The 22,219-nt window shown below is 40.1% G+C and overlaps 1 protein-coding gene across 6 annotated transcripts in view; it reads left to right on the forward strand.

Moving 5' to 3' along the window:
- Window positions 1-21,559, forward strand: part of LOC124147253 (glycine receptor subunit alpha-2-like) — a 139,714-nt gene extending 118,155 nt beyond the window's left edge. For 3 of the 6 annotated variants that reach the window (XM_046517912.2, XM_046517910.2, XM_046517915.2), the window contains exons 5-12: window positions 825-947; window positions 1,407-1,430; window positions 6,527-6,753; window positions 9,071-9,153; window positions 10,376-10,522; window positions 10,935-11,335; window positions 13,824-13,844; window positions 19,843-21,559. In XM_046517912.2, coding sequence (XP_046373868.1) covers window positions 825-947; window positions 1,407-1,430; window positions 6,527-6,753; window positions 9,071-9,153; window positions 10,376-10,522; window positions 10,935-11,335; window positions 13,824-13,844; window positions 19,843-19,992 — 1,176 coding nt within the window. In that variant the 3' untranslated portion in view covers window positions 19,993-21,559. Of the gene's footprint in view, window positions 1-824; window positions 948-1,406; window positions 1,431-2,650; window positions 2,708-6,526; window positions 6,754-9,070; window positions 9,154-10,375; window positions 10,523-10,934; window positions 11,336-13,823; window positions 13,845-19,842 lie in introns of all 6 variants that reach the window. The other 3 variants (XM_046517914.2, XM_046517916.2, XM_046517917.2) reach the window with 3 other exon arrangements.
- Window positions 21,560-22,219: the final 660 nt, after the last annotated feature.

Here is a 22,219-nt window from a genome sequence, read left to right on the forward strand (position 1 = left end):
GGATTGACTGGACTTTAAATACAATGAATTTGACTTCATATGACAGAAAATACATCTTTTTTATCAACTTGATGATGAGGTAAAACATTTGTCTCGGAATACAATGCCATGAGGATACCTAACGCTTCATGGAAACAACAAACATCACCTCATGTATGGTGCATGGTGATAGAGAGAGCAGGAAACAAACAAAAAGTATTCTCTGGCACGTGTTTCTCGCTGTGAGGAGGGAAGTAGAGTAATTTGTATTTTCTATATATTAAAAACATAAGTGAGGAGGGGATGGACAGTTCTTTTATTTATTTTTTGCTCACCAAACACAACTGGGAACACTGTTATACAATTGTTAACAAAGCATGACTTCAACCCTCCCTAGTGTCTGCTGAGAAGACTTTTTATTTCAAAATGACTGACGCGCAGGAATATAGTAATATATAACAAATATGATACATATTTTCTCCTAATAGACCAGATAACAACCAATAGCAAAATATTTACTGAACAAGTCAGGATTGTGACTTTTGTAGGTGTAGATGCTTATATGTGGTGCACCACAGCAGTGACTAGCCAAATGTCGTATCTTTAGCGTTGTAGTATCACTGTTGTATGTTCTTCTGAAGCAATACGCCAACCACAGAGTGAATGATCTTGTATATACTGTTCTTGCAAACCTTTTTCTGTACATATAGACCTGCCATATGCCTGTCCATGCTTAATTACATCAATAGAACTCACATAGCAGTTAACCCCTTTGAACCCCACACAACCTCCAACTGAACCGCTGTAGCCTGTAGTACACCTTCCCTACATCTTGTTTGCCACAGGGAAGTGATGGGAAGCCGTGCATGCGTAAACAACCAGCCGTCACAGCAGGCCAGAACGAATGGGTTAGCTCAGTTAATGACCGATCTTCCTCTAAACGTAATATTAGAAACTATAGAACAATGGTGAGTATATTCACATGTGTCGTATATTGAATTATATCGTGGTAGCTGCTATCGCCCCATTCCTTTGTAGATTTTGTTTATTTTCATATATAAAAATCATTTGACAGAATATATTTATAAATTCAAGCGATATCGAACTCACATTGCCGTTAATGTTTGTATGAAAGATTGTAATACAATTTTCAACCAAATATGAGATGTGAATACATTTGTTAGAATGTTTATATAATTTTACACATGACACGGAAAATATATCTTTCATGTGGTATCCTAAGATAAGATAGGTGAGAGATCGACAAAAAAGATATTGTTCTGAAACCCTAAAGTCTTAAACTCTCAAGTAGTGAAATGGTATTTTGATAAACAAATGTCGAAAACTATGGTGTAATTTAACGCTATACTAAATCAGCATCGTATACAATGTACATTATCTGTGTTATCCTACACTGGAACACACAGCCGTTGCCTGGTAACGGGAAACAGGTGAGGGCTTCATAGATAGTTGCTGTACCCGCTGTGCTAACCTTATCTGGATGTACTGAGTTTTTTTTCTAGATGAGAGAACTATTTTGCTTATACTTATCATCTTAATGCTATACCTCCGAGCTCTAGGGATGGCATGTTCTATTATATTTGTCCTATAAAAGTTTGCTGATTTTTTTCTTTGCATCCTTTACATGGAAATAATAGAACAGAAATCCCACTCGACAGATTTCAAAATCAAATAACAATTTATCACAGTTAATGAAACTTTCGAGGAATATATCAGAGTACCTCGTTTACCAAGTCAAGGCGTTCCAACCACAATACTAGGCCACAATATGTTAGACAACAAAATATATAAATACGATAAAAACCGTTTAGAAGGATCTCGATATGTTGGTTTGCACAAAAAGATAATTAAGTTACAAAAGTATGTCATCATTTTAACGATTTGATTTGAATGGTAATTGAATAGGAAGCTATTTAAAATTCACACTGTAAGTTCTAAAAGACAATTTGATGACAAATGCAGGTCGAAAAAAATATTTTAATCCTAACCCAAAGTTACTTTCCCACATATTCTCATATTTCTCCCTAATGTTAATCATAAGAAGCATTGTGACATACATTGATAATGCAACAGTTAAGATATCATCTAAATACACTTTTATGGATTAGTAATATGTCAAAACAATCTACATGCTTGTCCTTGAATGATACACAACGTGTGCCTGCTTTCTCGATCTTTCTCCTTGCTTCCAGCGATACACTGTCCAACTGCATGTGTGTGTGCGGCTAGTTCAGCAATCTCTACCTTTCTAACAAAATGGCTGTAGCAACCACTTGGTGATTCTCCATGAACACATCTCTAGTGTTGTCTGTTCCATGTGTCGTACAAAGGTGATTTGTGTTGATAGGCTCACGAATACTGTATCCAAACAAACACAAAATCATAATTTCAACGTATTTGCTATGAAAATGTTGAATTTACTGCAAAAAAGAAAACTCGAAAGTTTAAAATTCATTATAATAAATATGGTAGTGCGCAAAAGTGGTTTTATGATTTCTTGAAAGGAATGTAATGTCAGTAGATGAGATTTGCCTTTAAATTGAATTATTTCTGTTCAAACTTCAAGCTAAGAGTCTTCTTCTTACAATGAAGATCCTCTATCAGCATGTGCTTTTCCTTCATGCCTGTTTCTCTGTTCGTTTATTTCAAGGATACTGCGGCGAAAGCTAAACGCAAATCAAAATACGGCTTTGCTCCATCAACTATGGTACGATACTTTTTTGTCAGCTTTTCTGAACCCAAAGATGTATTTCGTTTCTTTAGTTCCACCCTGTTTCAGTTAACCAGTGTGTGTCCTTTTCTGTGTCTGGTTATCCAAATGCTATAACATATTGACCAATAAGTCATTCAGACAATTTTTAAGAAATATTCATCAGATTTGTCTAAAGGATTGATTATATTCGAAAATGTTATGCATTAAAAATGAAATGATTTTGTATTCTTTTCATAAAACAGATCACGGATGCTTATAGCACATACATAATATATATATTTCATATAGTATGTGTGTTTGTGTATGTCAGGGTTTCACAGTTTCCTCAATACAAGTGTCGCAAAAAAAGCTGTTTTTTAAATCGCCCAATTTGGAAAAAGGAGTGTAATCACCACACTGTGTATATCCATGTACATTACCATACTTATACTACTCAACTTTTGATAGAGATAATCAGATTTGTCATTCTATTTGAAAATAAACGTTGTTTTGTGTTTCATGTGCATTAAAGATGTATCCCTATCAAGGGTGGAGTAGTATAGACTACCTTAATGACAGAAACATGTTTGAAGGATTAGCACGTGTTTTAAACTATTGAGGATTTTGGGACCTACGTTTTCTTGGGAAAAATACGTTTTCCTCATGTTTTATCAAAGGACGTAACGTTTGTCCCGAAAATGATTATAATTATTACGCTTCTTGCTAAAGAAAATATCGTATGTGTCCGAAACACACACACACGCACACGCACACGCACACACACACACGCACACGCAGTTCACACACACGCACACACGCACACGCACGTACACACACACGCATACGCACGTACACACAAAGAGATACCGAATATTGAATTGTAGATCACTTACTTACACAATTGTAAATGAGTACAAGTAAGAAACACAACATGATATATCAGATACATGTATAGGGATCGGGGGATGTTTAGGATTCACAAACTGGCAAAATGCGTCCATTATACAATGTCAAAATCCGTGAGTATTTACACGCATAATTGACACGTGGACACAAACGCTTTAAGACAATCTGCCAGGTTTGAATCATGGTGGACGACAAACCCAATTTGTTTCGTTGTGCTACAATTTGAATTTATGAATATTTCACTTTCCATAATAAATATTCCTCTTTCCTGCGTTCCGTCGAGGCACTACATTAGGTCTTACTTGCCTACTTCAATCAGCCAGTGTATTTAGACGTAGAAATGTGTTCTTAATAACTACGTTTTATTTACGAGAGCAATCTTGTATAGTAGCATCGGCCCAAAGACTTGAACGGTTTCAAAATAGTAGATATTTTGCCATTTAAACAATTAATAGGTTGCGATTAAGTGAGTGAGTGTAAGCTGTTTTCCGCCGCACTCAGCAATATTCCAGTTATATCACGGCGGTCTGTAAGTCTGGACCAGACAAGCCGTAGGGTTACGATTTCACGTAATCAAATACGTCAGTGAGCCTGACCATCTAATCCACATTCGCCTCTTAGGTTACTGTTAATAAATTCTCTCTGAGAACCCCACACGAGCCGTTGCTTCAGTCTCCAAGTCAGAATGATGAGGTTCGCGTTATGTACCTATCAATGACTAGCCCCTTCCATCTGTAGTGCGGTCGATACGGTCGGTCATCAATGGTCATATCTAGACGATGTTGAACATACGCCTTTCCTCCTCCCAGAGCAACAGGCGCCCCGGTTCTCTGAATACTCACCAGAAAATGAACAGACAAACTGAAGCATTAGGCATTTCACTAGGAAGGTATTATTACAATCTGCTATTACAATTTATTATTAAAATCTATTGTTAAAATCAGTTATTGCAATCTACTATTACAATCTATTATTAAAATCTATTAGTGCAATCTACAATAACAATATATTATTAAAATCTATAATTAAAATCTATTATTAAAATCTATTATTATAATCTATTATTAAACTCGAGCCTTCATGATCAGAATACGATATATACAGAGATCCACACATATATGGTCAGACTCGATGACTTGGTTGATGCATGTCATGGTATCCTATTTGCGTGGATCGATGCTGATGATGTCAATCACTGGATTGTCTGGTCCAGACTCTATTATTTACATACCACCGTCATATATCTGGAATATTGCTGAGTGCGGCGTTAAACAACAAACAAACGTAACCGTCGACATATTGGATCGGGTAGTCAGACTCGATGACTTGGTTCATTGCGTGTCATCGTATACTTGGATACTGATCATAGGATCAATCACAGGATTGTCCAAAACTGGAATAGTCAATGTATTGCCGGGAGCAGCGTTAAACAACTCACAAACACACTAGCACCATACCCTCCAGTTTATCTTCACGTGTATAGTGTGACATGGTCATTACTGATAACACCTTGTGAATATCCGGACAGAATAGGTCTTCAGAACACAAGCTTGTCGTAAAAAGCGACTATGCTTGTCGTAAGATGCGACTGACGGGATCGGGTGGTCAGGCTCGCTGACTTGGTTGATGCATACCATCGTATCCCAATTGCGTGGATCGATGCTCATGATGTCAATCACTGGATTATCTGGTCCAGGCTCGATTATTTACAGACCGTCGTCATAACGCTGGAATATTGCGGAGTGCGGCGTTAAACAACAAACAAACAAAACATTACTAATAACACCAGCATCCTGTGCATTGTTTATTCTGGCAGCAAGTGTTAAAGATAAGCATGTTTCATCATTAAGGTCCTCAATCCGCATCACTTCGTGTCCATGTTTCTGAAGGCTGTGAGCGTTGCTTCTCTAACAGCATGTACTGTCGGTTTGGCTTGTATATCCAAAGGCTGAATGAGCGCATAGTGTGGAGACATCTGTAATCAATGTGACAATAACGATTTGAAACCAGTTGTTTGTCTGTATTTTGAAGTAGTGTTAAAACGGTAGTATCGTATTTCTTTACGTCATTTATTTTCTTGATATTAGTAAAAGGTACTGGCCAGAATAACAGTAACAGCAAAGTAGATTCAAGTTATTCAACTGGCACTATATTTATCTCAATTTGTTTCAATATTAAGCTATCCAGCATTGATTCATAATGTGGACACTGTGTCTGAAGTCTACACATGTCTAATGTTTCGACCAACATTCCTGTCTACGTAGAAGAGAGGTATTCAGTTTTGGTCCTGATATTGAAACAGTAGTGTAATATTAGACGCACACAATGCCGATTCTTTCGACATGCTTACAAATATTGTCATGATGGGGTATTGGTGTTCGTTGACAAGGAACCTGGGCGTGAATGTAGTTTGATCTATTATTTAAAAGCGGTTGAATTTGATTCTGCATCACTTATAACAGTATTTCATTTATTCGTGTCAGTTTAACGTGGGAGGAGATCCAGACACGACAAAGGGAGGCAACTCTGCTCAGCCTTAGGCGACTGTGAATCCTCACTCCGGGATTTCCTCCTCATTAAGCTGAAACGCCGTGATATAACCGAGTTTATATTATCTCGCTAGCATATTGTGAAGTAGCTTATACACAAGACCATCAATGTCTTCCCCTTTATTATAATCATAACGCCCATTGATGACTAAACTACACGTCACTGTGAACACAGTAGCTTTCACTTCACTTCAATTTTAATAATAATAATCATAGTCATCCCAGTAATAATATAACATGCACATTTGAAGGATCTAATTCCACAAAACGCATGTTAACATCCCAGTCAATGGAGGATGTAGATTCTCTACTCCCTGGGGAGAGTGTCCCCAGAATGCAGATCTTGTTTCACCCATCTGAGCCCTGTATTGACTTCCAGGAGTATTCAATGAGCATCTACTTGCGCCAAAACTGGACGGACGGCAGACTCTTGTGGTCGGACCACACCAATCTCACCCGGATAGAAGTGGACACCAAGCTCATGGACAGGGTCTGGACACCTGATCTGTATTTCGTCAACGAAAAGCAGGCAATTATGCATGACGTGACGGTGGCTAACAAACTGCTACATTTGTATCCCAACGGAACGGTGCAGTCGAGTATCAGGTAGGAGGATCTTGTTTGGTCGTCTTCTTGACGTGTACCATATGTTTCCATGCTTTTTTCATGTGAACACTTGCTTTGGCTTTGCATGTGTTTGTGGCGGGTGCGCCTGTGGGGGCAGGATGTTTTTAGAAAGTCTGCAGAAAGTCTATAGATAGTCTGTAAAAATATGTAGAAAGTTTTAGAAAATCTGCAGAAAGTATGTAGAAAGTCTGTAGATAGTAGTAGAAATTATGTAGAAGGTCTGTAGAATGTTTTTAGAAAGTCTGTACATAGTCTGTTAATAATCTGTAGAGAGTTTGTAGATAGTAGTAGAAAGTATGTGGAAAGTCTGTCGGAAGTCTTAGAATACGTGTAGAAAGTCTGTACATAGTCTATAAAAATCTGTAGAAAGTCTGTAGATAGTAGTAGAAAGTCTGTAGAAAGTCTTAGAATACTTGTAGAAAGTCTGTAAAAATAATGTAGAAAGTCTATAGAAAGGACAGAGTCAGTTATTGATGAGACGTCGAAAGTTCATTATGCGAATGGATCCTGGAATTATACCCTGTATAAACGAGGATGATGTCTCTGCGGCCATGGTGGTATAAATAATTACCAGCAATGAAAAAGCAGTTTCCAGCATGGTGGGTAGATCGTACTCACTAGATCCACAATGAGTAAGTGAGTATGGTTTTACGCCGCTTTATCATGATTTAGGGTATATCACGGCGGGGTATACCCAAAATGGGTCTCACATATGTTTCCATGGGAGAACCGAACCCAAGTACTCGACGCGACGAGCTAACGCTGTAACCTCTAGGCTATCACCACCGCCATACATACCATGATTAAAGCAACATAGACAATACGTACGTATTTAGATAATAAACTATTTATCACCTGCCGTTCGTGTCTTCCGTCTGGAAAAATAAAGATTAGATTCGTATTTTGAATCCATGACTTCACCTTGTAACGTAGATTAATGACAGCTGTCAAGCCAAGCCATGATGTTCCCGAAAGCAACAATTGGTCATAATAGAAATGAAAACACATTACTTAAAATCTCCCCAGGGAATACTGTGCGAAGAGCAAGAAATTAATCTTTCATGACAGTTATTTTGTTATTTTTCCAGTTTATGGTCATTTGAGATCAGCGGGAAGATGTTTCAAGAGTTTATTGTGTGAACTGTCGAAACACTAGTTGATGCATTCCCGTCAAGGGATGTATAAATCTTTTTTTGTAACATATGATGCACTTCCTAGTCTTGACACTGAGGTCATGGCGATGATGTATCTGTGATGGGTGATGATGCTGAGAGGGGATAATGCAGTTTGTACAAAGCTTTATCTCGGAGACTTCTTTGAAGGGCACTTGACGGGAATCCACGCTCGTAAAGAGGACCTCAAGGACATGATGTCTTCACTGCCTGGTTTTCTCAGAATAGTTGACGGTGTGCCATTCCGAAAGTGATGAGTTCTACCAGACTGTTTCGAGTTTTACTGTTCATGAAGTGCCGGAACGTAATTGATGGAAGTCCATCGCCAATATCAAGTATTGTGCAGGTTGCACAATATCATTATTTTGACCCAGGAAATGAAAAAGACCAAAATGACACACATAACGGTAGTTCGTTATAAGCATATATACAGCAAATGCCGGGACCAAAAAACTGTTATATCCGTCAGTTCGTTATAAGCGAGTTCGTTATAAACGTAGTTTACTGTACTTCGATTGTCTGCACGTAGGGTAACCGCGTAATGTGACCACGTAGTCTGATCCAGTCGTGTACGTTAAAACGACAAAACCCTTTCCATTTTCATAAGACATATCTGCTTATAGCAGAGTCGGCTGTACTATTCCGACCATATCATGAGAATTTGTTTGTAATCACTATCAAATAGTGATAATGCCAGGTGTTCGCTAATAGGTGAGTGTATCCTGGCTAACCGGTGGCAGCCGTCACAAACACATGCAAAGGCAATCAATGTTCACCTGAAAACCACGGAACATTATGCAAGACGAGATAGGTATAACATCGTACATATTTTTGGTCACTGACGCGTCAAAGTCGGAAATGTCTGAGTCGTACGACATTCTTTTGTAATCTTCATAGAAAGAGCATGTAAGATAGTACCTCAAACGTTGTAAAATGTAGACGCCAAAGGCCGGAGCTGAAGGAATATTGCTCGGCATAAAGGGAAAGTTGGCCATTGGAAAGTTGAAGTCATCCCTCTCGCATGCAGTCTTGTGGAGAGTGTTTTGTCACTCTGAATCTTTACACATTAATCTAACAGATGAGGCGGTCTCACTTCTCATCCTTATCTCTGGTTCTGGTTTCAGGATTTCCATGACCCTGAGCTGTGATATGTACCTACACAAATACCCACACGACCAGCAGACGTGTTCCGTCAACATCAGCAGCTGTAAGTACAATGTGGCAGTATGATAGCATTTTCCCGAGCCATTGGAGTTAACTGACTGTAAAAGTCCAGTTTCCACCCTTGCCGAACTAGGCTGGAATTTCTGGGCATGATCGTAGCGCCACCAGTGGTTCTTACGAGTTATGTCCCTTGTATGCCCCTCATCTTGACCAATAAGATTCGACCTCTCATATCACTTGCATTTGCTTCAAACAAAATGGCGGCGCCCAGTCAAGACGATCTGATCGATTATAAAGATATATATTACCTCGCGACGTGCAACAAATCACGTGAGCACCTTCATTAAAAAACATTAAAGGTTATGAAAATAGCTGTCGTCGCCCAGTTGACGGTACACATCTTTTGCAAATCCTGCAATCTGAAATCCATGTTGTTTACGAACCGGATGTCGATTTCGTTTCGCGATTTTGATTGGACTGTGCATCGACTCGTTGGTCCAGCCAAAATATTACTGGACTTTTACAGTTCTTGCCTCGGGAAGATGGTATGGTAGTCACACAGACCAAGAAGTCCTCAGTCGCTCTCGCAATTGCTCTGTCACTTTGTGAAGGTAGGCGTGTACACGTGTCAGTCATGAGCGGTATAAGAGGTAGGTTGAATTGTGTCGCGGATAATGACGGTACTTAAATCGCCGACTGGAACCGCCAACCAAACCAGTAGCAGGGGTAAGCGTACCATGTTCTGGCATCTGTCAATGTGTGTCAAGTCGTTTTCAAATTCCATGTATACCAGTTGCTTGAAAACCAATCCATACCTTACAATATTTCAAAAGAAAGGTTGGGAATTCTCTACACAAAATTAATAAACTGCCGGGCAAACGAAAGTATACATTCTAAAACTGGATTTGATCAACAAATCAGAAACGTTATCAAAACGTTACAAGGAAGAAAGCAATCGCCGAAAAACTACAAAGGTGAAGTCCTAAACACAAGTATGATACCCCTATCAAATACTTCACCATCGAATAACCATTGCTAATCTGTTTAATTTTTAGCCAACATGGGTGTATATTTATAGTTTGCCCGACTGTTTAGTATTGTTGAGAAAAGCAAGGTTACCCAGGGAGGATCCAGCAGTTTAAAAAGGGAGGGGGCCCAAAATATCAAAATTAAATTTACTGCCTACACAAAGCTTGTTTCCTATACATCGGACAACGGACAAGAGGAAAACCACTCCGGTGACAATGTATTTCTTTGTGTTGCAGACAGCTATACGGCCGACAACGTGGTGTTCAAGTGGCACTCCACTCCGGTGATAATGCGAGAGGGCATGACACTCCCCAGGTTTGTGGTTCAGTACAATTCAGCAGGCAGCTGCGAGTTCAAGAATTCAGCAACCAGCATGATTGTAGGTAAGGCGCATTCAGTACTTTCATATAGCGCGGGCCTTCAGTTCGCTGTCCAGAGTTGCTTCCTTTAGTCTTCGTAGAAACATGACCGTGGGTTTGAATCCCGGTTTCCCATGATCTTGTACGTTTCACCCAAGTGTTAAAATCTGCATCACTTCGGGCTTTCCTCCGACATCAACCTGACACGCCGTGATATAACTGTTTGTTTGTTAGTTTGTTTGTTGTTTAACGCCGCACTCAGAAATACCCCAGCTATTTGACCACTGCATGTAATAAACACGTCTGGACGAGACAATCCAGTGATTGGTATTGTGAGCAACGATGACAACGTATCAAGCAAGTCCCCGGGCCGGTCCACCCGCTCCAGTCGCCTCTCAATAACTAATTTCACAAATGTCGAATTGTCTCCTTCCAGGTAACTTCTCATGCATCACGGCCGAGTTCGAGCTGACGCGGCTCTTCGGGTACTACATAGCTCAGGTATACTTGCCATCCGTGCTCATCGTCATGTTGTCGTGGGTGTCGTTCTGGATTGACATCGACGCCATCCCCGCCAGGGTGTCCCTGGGACTGCTAACGGTGCTGACCATGACGACACAGAGCACCGGCGCCCGCAACTCCCTACCCCGGGTGTCGTACGTGAAGGCGATAGACGTGTGGATGGCCATGTGTCTGGGGTTCGTGTTCGCAGCCCTGTTGGAGTTCGCCTACGTCAACGTTCAGAACAGGGTGGAGAGACGACGTCGTATGTCGGTGATGGAAGGGAACGAGGGCAACGGCAATGTTAAAGAGGATTCGAAATTCAAAAATAAAGAGGTAAGAAAGAACGACATTTTACCACCTTCGATCTCTGTCATTAAGTCTGTAATAAGACCAATGACAGTCAATAGTCGTGAAGCTAGACTCAATTGGCAGTCCTGGTAAGTTTAACTGTAGACCTCCAGATGCCTCGTTGTCTGTCTGGAAACTCAATTGCTATGATATTTACCAATCTAGAAGGTAATCGTTAAGCTACTTACAGCGTGGCAACACCTCTGTCCTTACATATAATGGAAACGGACTCCAGGCAATGGGACATCGACCCCCTATTTTTTAAAGGCGAGCTTCGAGCTATATGAGATAGAGGTATCTTCTACTGGCACCCCTGTCCTCACAGGAGTGGCATGGAGCTATAGTGACAAGTGAACTTACTAGGGTATGTATAATAATGAAGGGGTATAAAGCTTTCTCTGCTTGACGTATAATGGGGGACATACAAGGAGGAAATGGAACTCGCCTTCAATACGGTTTCCATGACAATGTGTATATAACACTTTCGGATCAACTGGCATCTTTAATCCTTCTTGTTGGATTTTTTCAACTTTTGGGATGACGAAAGAACCTTACAAAATAATCGCAGTGAATCCTTACAATTAAATAATTCAGTAACATATTTTTTTTTAAATCTAGAACAGACTTACAACCACTATACAAATTCAAAAACTAAGATCTTGAATTCTTTGAAAAGATAATACCTAAATATTTGTAATAGGTTACAGTTTTCTTTTTAACTCCTGAATAAAACCACTTTTCTAAGTAGGTAACCACCGCTTCTAAAACAAGTATTTTGGACTTATTAATATTCACCTCTAGATCCCATTTCTGACAAAAGTCATTCATAAAGTCTAATTTCCTTTGAAAACCAATTACTGAGTCGTCCACCAGAACCACGCCATCTGCAAATAAAAGCAACAAAAGGTCCTCAAGAACCAATATGCCTTTTAATCCACTGTTGTTACCCTGCCTGGCGCTCGGCATTATGGGGCTAAAACAAGGACTGGTCGGCTCTGAGTCAGTATACTGTGTCTGAGTGGGGTATTCAGTCTGGACTAGTACAAGCAGCCACACACACGCACACGTGCATGCACGTCGCTATATAAGTGCAATAATCTTGGACGCGACGCTAAACCCCATTTCACCTCACCTTAATCCACTTTGCTTAAACCCCGAAACTAATTCGTTTCTGAAAAAGAGTAAATAAAACTGGACTCAACATGCATCCTTGACGGACCCCTGATTGAACAATGCAAATTTAAGGACCAAAACAGTTTATATCAACAATGTGTATAATGTCATCTTGTAGCAATATTTATAAATATTGTCGTAGTGTACAAACTCAAGTAATATGTACAAAAGACCAAGGAGGGACTGTTTCTTTTAAATGTAAATATTGACAATATTCAAGTCAACTCGTGCAAACTCTCCTACCCTGTCAGACTGGCGTACAGCACCAATTATGTCATTCGTCAACACTCGCTTCTTTCCGCAGCCTGCCGGCATGTTCCGGAATGACACGAGTTGGTCTTGAATGCAATAGTCTATGTGCACGTCCTCTATCCCATCTGGTGTTGCTTAACCTTTGACCATCAGTATATATCAGTTTATACTTCTTAGTCTTTGCTTCCTTACTTTCCTTTTATTTTCTGTTTATATTATATTTTTAAATTGTATATCATATATTATATTTGTGAGAGTGGGTGGGCGGAGCATAGTTAAACTATACACTAAATTATTATTACAGTATTCAAATGTATTGCATGATATATAAAGTGTTATCAATTAAACAAAAGCTATAAAATCCATTCCATAATCATAAACCAGAAATATGAACTCAGAGGCGAGTCCATTGTGAGGAAGCCATGCGAACCATCTGCATTATAATGCCATTATAATTGGACGTACATGGTCAGGTAACTCGTCGATTGGTTGTCATTCTTGTCTGTGGGGATATGTATCTAAATGGCAAAGTACGAAAACCTAATGGTTCCACGTCGGTGGCATAATTTCTTGTATTTTCTCGTTATGTTGAATAATTGCAAAAATATCGAAATTTCAACATTTTTCTCGTAATGTCAGTTATTGTCTCGTTATTTCAATTATCATCTTCTTTCGAAATTTCGAATTATTTTTTCGTTACTTCGAGCATTTTCTCGAAATTTAGATTTTTTTCTCGTTATTTCAAATCGTTACTTAACATAACGATAAAATAATTGAAATAACAAGAAAATAATCGAAATGAAGAGAGAAACAATTAAATATTTGAAATAACGAACAGAACTCGATTTTAAAAAAAATTAATTATGCTTCCAAAGTGGCACCATGAAGGCTTTCGGACCATATCAATATAAATTTTCAAATTAAAATAATTCAGGTGTTACTAACTGTGTAATTCGGTATGACGTTTCAAAGTTCATTCATTCAATTTCTTCACGTTAAAGTTCTCTACCGTGGAATTTGGTAAGGTATATATTTCGTTTTGTTGCAGCTAAGAGGCTGTGAGAACAAGGTACACTGCTTTACATATTGGCAACGCCCACCCGTTAGAAAGACACACCCACTTGTTATTGGCACTAGTGTCTTCAGTGTTGTGTATTTGTGCGCACCACACCCACTATTGCCGACACCCACAGTATTGTTTGACCAGCTGTATGTTTGACCATTTATGTTTGACACCAACAGGAATGATAACCCGTGTGAGTGAGTGAGTGATTGAATTATACTAAACCGGAAACAACCTGCATGACACGTGATGCCTTAAGGGTTCAATATACCGTTAGCATATTGTTTGCACAACCGGCCCTTTCTGAACATTTGGTAGAGGCACAAGGGTCGTTCAGTATAGCAGAGCATTTGTATCAGGATCGGCCGGTTGTTTGTTCGAATCAAAGAGACACGCCGATTATGATCCTTGGTTCGTCAACCTGGGTTTAAATGGTAATCGGGAGCACGGCCCAGTCGTCTAAGGCGCCGCGATTCGACGTGCAGAGTTACGTCCTTTAGGCACGACAGGAATCTATGATCGTGGGTTCGAACAACGGTTATATTTCTTGGTTTGCCATCGCCATACCCGTGCTCGTGTGTTTCACCAATGTGCTAAACGTATGAGACCGGCATCATTTTTGGTTCTTCTCTCATATTAAGCTGGCACGCCGTGATATAACTGGGATACTGATCAAAGCGGGGTTAAACCCAACTTACTTACTCATTCATGCGACAAGTTGTCTTACTTCAACACATCGTTGATACACCGAATTATGATTGAAATACTGCTCAGAGTGGAATGAGATCCCACTGACTCACTCACTCACACAACCCTTCATCATTAGCGTCATGAATGTAAAAGAAGTCCGTCTACGACTGTGTTATTATTTATATTCACAGGCTAATACATGTAGATGAAATAACAGCTTGGTCTTTTGTCTCATCCCATTGTCATCCAAGTTCAGATGACGTATGTTTTTAAGACAATATGTAACAATGGATGAAATATAGAGTAACGGTTTCGCTCTTTAAGTCCACGAAGAATGGATGTGCCACTCATGTGCCAATCATGATGGACGTTCAGCTGCCAGCTCAATGATAGACTTCTTACTGTAACATTGTACATTAGAGTAGTTAAAATTTTTTATTCAAGTGTCAAATCTACCATTACATTGACGCACAAGTGTAACCTGAAATTGACATGTCTGCAAACACTCAAAGCATACGATACTCTCAGTCCTAAATATTTAATTGAAGGGGGATTTAACGCCGCTTTGGGCAGTATTCAATTCCACCACAGTTGTCGGCTTCATGTGGGAGGAAGCCAGGGTGACGCTTCCCACTTTGGTGAAACCCACGAGCACGACACAGGAGCTGACGTGCCAAGGATCATACTCTGGTATTCGAACCACGGCATGATCCGAGCATCTAAGGGAGACAACTCTGGACGGGGTGTTACAGTATTTGGACCAAGGGCCGCCCCTACCTCTAGTCAGAGAAGTACGGTGGAATGTGGATGACACAACACATTTCTGGCCGTCAGAGTGTGTTACCAACCGAATAACACACATACTTGTCCCATATCACGCTACGTGTGATGTCGTGAACCACGTGTGTTTATTTATGTAAATTACGTCAACGTCAAGTATGAACGATGACGTCGAGTGTAATGTATCTTCTGGGCCAAATCACCATTTAAAAACAGTTTGTGTATAGGAAAAACTCAGAGGTGATGTGAGTAGCGCCTCTTCATCATCAGTGCAATAGACTCTGATGGATATTAGGCTGATTGGATGTTACATGGTGTCAATTTGCGGAAGCCAATGTCGCTCTCAGGATGCACGAAATGGAATGTAGACGGAATTCAGTCGGATGGGGTTCACGTTCTGGAATGAGGACGGTGGGTGTCCTGTTGGTGTATTTGCCGTCACGGTAGTTGTAACGTGAAACGCTGTTTGCAGAATGAGCACGTTGTGTTGTGTTGGTGTATTGACCGTCACGGTAGCTGTGTGACGTTGTTGTGTTGTAGTGTAGTTGGAATGCGGACAAGAGACTGGGTTTAGCACTGATATACCCCGTCTCTGTGTGCTCATGTATGTGGTAGTGTTAAGGGCCGATCATTTTATCTTGGGGAATATGGAGGACAATTCCGAAAAATTACAATAAACATCACATGATCAAAGCAGATCAAATAAAGATATTGATACACATGTAATTAAACCAATCTCGTTCATAACAAACTACAAATATTGTCGAAGACACGACATTACCTCACTCCTCTATTTGAAGCTGAAATGATGGGCCCTAAAGTGTCAGATGATGATATTAATGTTCATTCACTGACACGATAGCTAATAGAACATTACGCATGATTGGGACCTAACACAAGACAGTAGGAACTTCTTAAGACATAGAAGACTAATCCATTTTGGCGTTAAGTCTTTGAAAGGCATTTAGATGTGATGCACATAAGGAAGAGAAATTTATGGATGTCAACTTCTTTATTATGAGGAACACAACGTTTCGGAGTATATGCTTACTCCTTCATCAGGTAAATATATGCTGCGAGGCAGAGAAACTATACTCAACAACAAAAGTTCCTGTGACACCAACATTTTAGTGTATTTTTCAAACAAGTAAAGTTTAGTTTTCAATATTGTAATACATGTATGGAATCAAGTCACAAAAACGCAACTGCTACAGAAAAGCATGCTTTCCATGCAAAAGTTGACTTTTATGCAAGCTCCATGCATTTCACTACCCAAGAATGGGTATAAAAACATGTGCGTAACGGGATTCCATATGCATTGTATAGCATCGTGCTGACAACAACCACTCAGAAAAACAACAAAATTACGCAATTATTTAACATTAGGAAATGCCACGCCTGTCCGAAAATGAGCGTCTGCGAGCCATTGGTATGCTTGAAGCAGGATCGAGTCAACGTGATGTTGCAAGACAATTTTACATCCACAGAAACACCATATGGTGTTTTTGGCAACGTCGGCAACAGACAAATGCAGTCAGAGACCATCCTCGGAGTGGCAGGCCACGCGTAACCAATAATCGACAAGACAGCTGGATTCGAACAACACACCTACGAAATCGATTCCGGCCAGCAACAGTGACTGCAAGAAGCATCCCTGGCATTCGACGAATATCTTCACAAACCGTACGTCGCCGCCCCGCATGTGCAGGGGTTGTCGCCAGAAGACCCGCCAGATGTCCAATTTTGACAGGAAACCACCGTCAAGCACGTCTACAGTGGTGCAGACAGCGTCTACGCTGGACGGCCATGCAGTGAGGACAAGTTCTATTCACTGACGAGTCTCGTTTTCACCTCAGCCACAGCACGGGTTCGACGTCGAGGTGAACGTCACGTAAATCATTGTGTCATGGAAGAAGATCTGTTTTGGGGCGGCAGCGTTATGGTATGGGGTGGTATTACAGCAAAACAGAGGACCCGTTTGATAGTGGTAGAGGGAAATCAATGGACAGCGCTACCGCGACGAGATCATCGGCGCTGTTGTTCTACCGTGTTTGCGTCGTCATGGCCCAGGCATTACCTTTCAACATGACAACGCCTGGCCTCATATTGCTCGACTTGTTCAGGATTCTCTTCAACAAAACAACGGGAATGTCATCCCCTGGCCGGCTCGCTCCCCTGATCTCTCACCAATCGAGCACATGTGGGATGAGATGGATCGGCGCCTTCGACGTCAACCACGTGTTCCACAGACACTCCAGGAACTTCGAAACATGCTCCAGCAGATATGGACAGATATTCCACAGGACTTTGTGCGACGCCTGGTCCATTCCATGAGACGAAGATGTGTTGCTTGCATCGCAACCAGAGGTGGACATACACGCTATTGATTTGTAAATTTTGGCATGTTCATGATTTTTATGAAATCACGCATTTTCTGAAGTCAGTATGGCAAATTAAACCATTTGAACACTTACAGGAGTCTTTTATCTGTTGCAAATCGAAATTGTTTCAGATTTGGTAAAAAACATAACTTTGCATTAAATCTTATACAATGTCACAGGAACCTTTGTTGTTCAGTATACATATGTTCCTGTAAGAACAACAAAGGTAACAAGAAAACAAAGGTGGAACTCTGCCTCGTAGCATTTATTCACCTGGTGGAGTAAGTATATATTCCGTAACGTTGCGTTCCTCATGGTAAAAGAAGCTGACATTCATACATTTCTCTTCCCTAACGTTTCGGTTCCTCACTGCTCGGTTATCCCACTGTTTATACGACAATGTGCGTCAGTAAAAGTTATATAAATAATGCATTTAAATATATTGTTTTCGGTTTAAGGTTTTGATCAATAGACAGTGTCCAGTTTCACTGGCGCCAGGTTTTAAAGTACCATTCATACCTTTGTTTCAAAGAATTGACCTCAGAATGTATATTCTGTTTCCCGTATTCCACATTGTGTCGTCATATTCAAATAAACGCCATTAATACAGAACCTCGGTATTCCGGACATTAGAGCTGGACAAAGACCATTACCTCGCTAATACAGACACTTGATAATCCGGTACTAATCCGATCCGATTTGACTGTCTGCATGTATTTGCATGTACTCAAATAAACTGTTATCTACTCAGTATCATACCGTATTATTCAAAATGAGGAGTAGAAATAGTTACTGTAGTTTTTCAAGTTTACCTTTATATTTGTTTTTTGTCTCGACGGTTTGCATGGTACTACAAAATCTTTGTTTGCGAACAACCTTTATCATACAAAACTGGCTCCCACGGGAGATATCGCTTGGATGAGCCTCGGAATTTTTTCACTTTTATCAACTCGTGTTGATATATTTGATATCAAAAGACACTCGGGTGAGATTCTCTATTTAATTATCCGACATGCATCCCCACTGGGTGTTACAAGGGGTTTGTGCATGCATCTATCAACAAGTCCTCTTGGAAAATGAAGTAGATCAAGGAACCTTCAGTCTTTCGTGTTCCCAATACAATGCATCACGAAAACACGTGACTTTAACGTGTTGAAACCCAACACTTCCCCTAGATCACGTTGTCCTTGTCCTTGTCCTTGACCTTGCGGTTAATGTTATCAACTGATTGTACAACTACCCTTTGGTGTTTCTGTCATAATGCTTTCACATTGTATTGTGGTATCAATAGACTTGCTTCAAACAAGGTTGCAGTTGAAATTCAAATGAATAACATTGTTCGTTGAGGGCGAGAGTGATAATAATTTTGCTCGAGGTTTCCGCAACATTAACTTCACCACAACATCAGGCGTCCCCTCATTTGGCCTGTGACAATGGTCTCCAACGCCTTTGTCTCTTCAGCTGAAATGATGAAAGCAGTCCGCAATTGTTACAGTGAATGAAACTGACAATCAGCCTGGCAACGTAATTCACATACATGAATCAGTCGATGTGAAGTTCCCCTCAGAGCTATTGTTACAATAAGACCATGTTCTGTTAAGGGAGTAAAGAATTGTTTGAAAACGACAATGACGTTAATACATGTAAATGCAATTTGCGGTTATAACTGTTAAAACGTACTTTAACTGTAAATGACATTTTTCTTAACTGTAAATGACTTTTTTATAACTGTAAATAACGGCTATAAATGTAGAAAAAGGCCTATAACTGTAAATGACGTTTTCAACTAATGACGTTTAAAACTGAAAATGACGCTGATAACTACAAATAAAAAACTGTATAAATGACGCTTACATTATATCTGTAAGTGACGTTTATACCATTAACGTTTATAACTGTAAATGACGTTATAACATTGACGTTTGTAACCGTAAATGACGTTATACCATTGACGTTTATAACCGTAAATGACGTCATAACATTGACGTTTATAACCGTAAATGACGTTATAACATTGACGTTTATAACTGTAAATGACGTTTATACAATTAACGTTTATAACCGTAAATGACGTTTATAACTGGAAATGCCTTTAATGACTGTACATGAGATTATAACAATAACGTTTATAACACTGTATGTTTTAATTCCAGATATCCTTCAGCTCCAATAGACGGATAGTGTATTTACAAGACAGGTTGAAGCGTCAGCGTGCAAGAATGGCGGACAAGATCTCGAGAGCAATGTTCCCTATAATGTTCTTTGTCTTCAACATTGTCTACTGGTTGGTGTACTGTCTGTGATTCTGGCAACGCAGGGAAGTTGTAACGTTGCGACGTCATCATAACTGACTATGATGGCCTCCGATTTCGTGACTAGACTTCGCCAATTTCCGTGGACCCAACCACGCCATGTACCCAGTCCGGAGTTACACGAGTGGTCTCGGATACGTCGACAGATGTTTTCCAATGCCACATATTGATACAGGAGCAAATGTCTGAGAAAGATTAAAACCTGTTGGCACTCCTGTAGCCTTATTTGACAGGTGTTGAAAATCTTGGAATCTTGGCTTTACATTGAGATTTTACGAAGCAGTATTTTAGCCTCATATGGCGCTTGGAGACAACGGAGTATTCTGTGCTTCCATGGTCTTGCCACGGTCGTTAAGGAATGCCAATGGCTGATAGTAGAGGCTATGTTCCAGCATAACGCCTCTGTTGATAGCGATTAAGGAACTCGAACGATGTATATAATACTGAAATCATGCCATTTCGCATGTCCTATCGTGTCCCATGTGCATTAGCCCCATGTTGTATCAGTAATTGTCAAACACTAGGGAGGACTCTGAAGATGAATGCATCAAGGGGGGACTGACTATGTGCATTGGCCCCATGTTGTATCAGTAATTGTCAAACACTAGGGAGGACTCTGAAGATGAATGCATCAAGGGGGGACTGACTATGTGCATTGGCCCCATGTTGTATCAGTGATTGTCAAACACTAGGGAGGACTCTGAAGATGAATGCATCAAGAGGGGGAGAGTCGAGAAGAAACAAAATGGTGTCACGGTGACAATCACAACCAGCCAATCCACTCGGAGTGTTGTAGCCCATGGCGCAACACAGTGAGGGTGCATCATGAATGCTGTGCACGGTCTGTAGGTGTGAGATTGTAGCACAATCATCAAAACACTACTGTGTCTTAACTGTAATTGTTTATTGACTCCACGGTTCGTTGTATATAGTATGGTGAACGTGTTTGAATCGGGTGAGACATCGTTGCACTTAAACATAGACATCGCCCGATAATTCCAAGCGCTCATTAATCCCAAAACATTATCTTGCTATTTTTAGCGTCACGGGTGTTCTACACAGACATCCTGCTTGTTATGACACGGGTACCCTGTGCACAAAGGGAATCCATTGTGATCTTCAGGTCACGTGTTACTTTAGATCTTCCAACCTTTGGGTGTCGCTCCATAGTTTCCTCCAATTATAAATCTAGGGACACTTACACACTGTATAGCTGATCGGGTTACTTTTGTAAAGGTGCGGACAACCTAACATAATTTTGAGGTTGGCTGTGAGGTTCAGACAAATTGTTATCGCTGGATCCCAATGCCGTATTACCAGGTCTTAAAGGGGAACTAGACTCTGACAAACTGGCAGTCATCAGCGGGTTTGATTCAAGCCTCCCACACATTGGTTATCTGCCTGCTAGCTGAAAGTTTACGATGTTTATACAGAGCTCCTGATAACGTTTTGAGCAATTGAGTTTTTACTCTAGGGTTTCTATTTTAATTCTGTTATTACATTTGTCATTGGGTAACCAATATTTTTTCACTCATCAATACATCACTCTATTGGGTTTTTCCCAAAATTGGTATACATTTTAAGATTTAAAAAAAATAAAATAATATTTTAGATGTATATAACTGTTCTTAATATATAGGCTTGACTCGGAAAGTGAATTAGCTCGTAATTGTGTTTCGGAAATTAGCTCCTTTGTACGCATGCTGAAAAAGCTTCATTGGGTATTTACGCGAGCTGTTTTTATACATTTGAGATTATCTTTTAATTCATGCGTTTCTTTACGCAAGTTAATTGACAGTAATTGGGTTTTGAATATTTTGGGGGGTATTTTACACAAATACGCTGCTTACCTGTAGCTCTGTGTATAGATCTAATAGTTAATGATTACCCCAATGACAACGAGATACCTTTTCAGTTTCACTCCAAGCACTAATTGTAACGTCTCGGTCTATATTGAATACGGGCTCCAGACATTAGAGCAGAGTCCCCCTTTAAGTATTAAACCCACGCAGCTGTGTGCGTCACTGGCTGGTGACTCCTCAGTCACTGAGTGGTAAAGGGAAAAGAGAACGAGCATATGTTTCATCAAAACATGTGTACAAAGCCCTTTGTTCTATGCGTTTGGCCTTTCTTGATTTCCCAATGGTACATGTAGCAGACAGTGTCTAAATACTCAATCTAAATGTTTCCTGCACAAATATCATTTGACAGTGATGGC

Source organism: Haliotis rufescens, unplaced genomic scaffold, assembly GCF_023055435.1.
Source record: "Haliotis rufescens isolate VD_foot unplaced genomic scaffold, xgHalRufe1.0.p SCAF_30, whole genome shotgun sequence".
Classification (NCBI taxonomy): domain Eukaryota; kingdom Metazoa; phylum Mollusca; class Gastropoda; order Lepetellida; family Haliotidae; genus Haliotis; species Haliotis rufescens.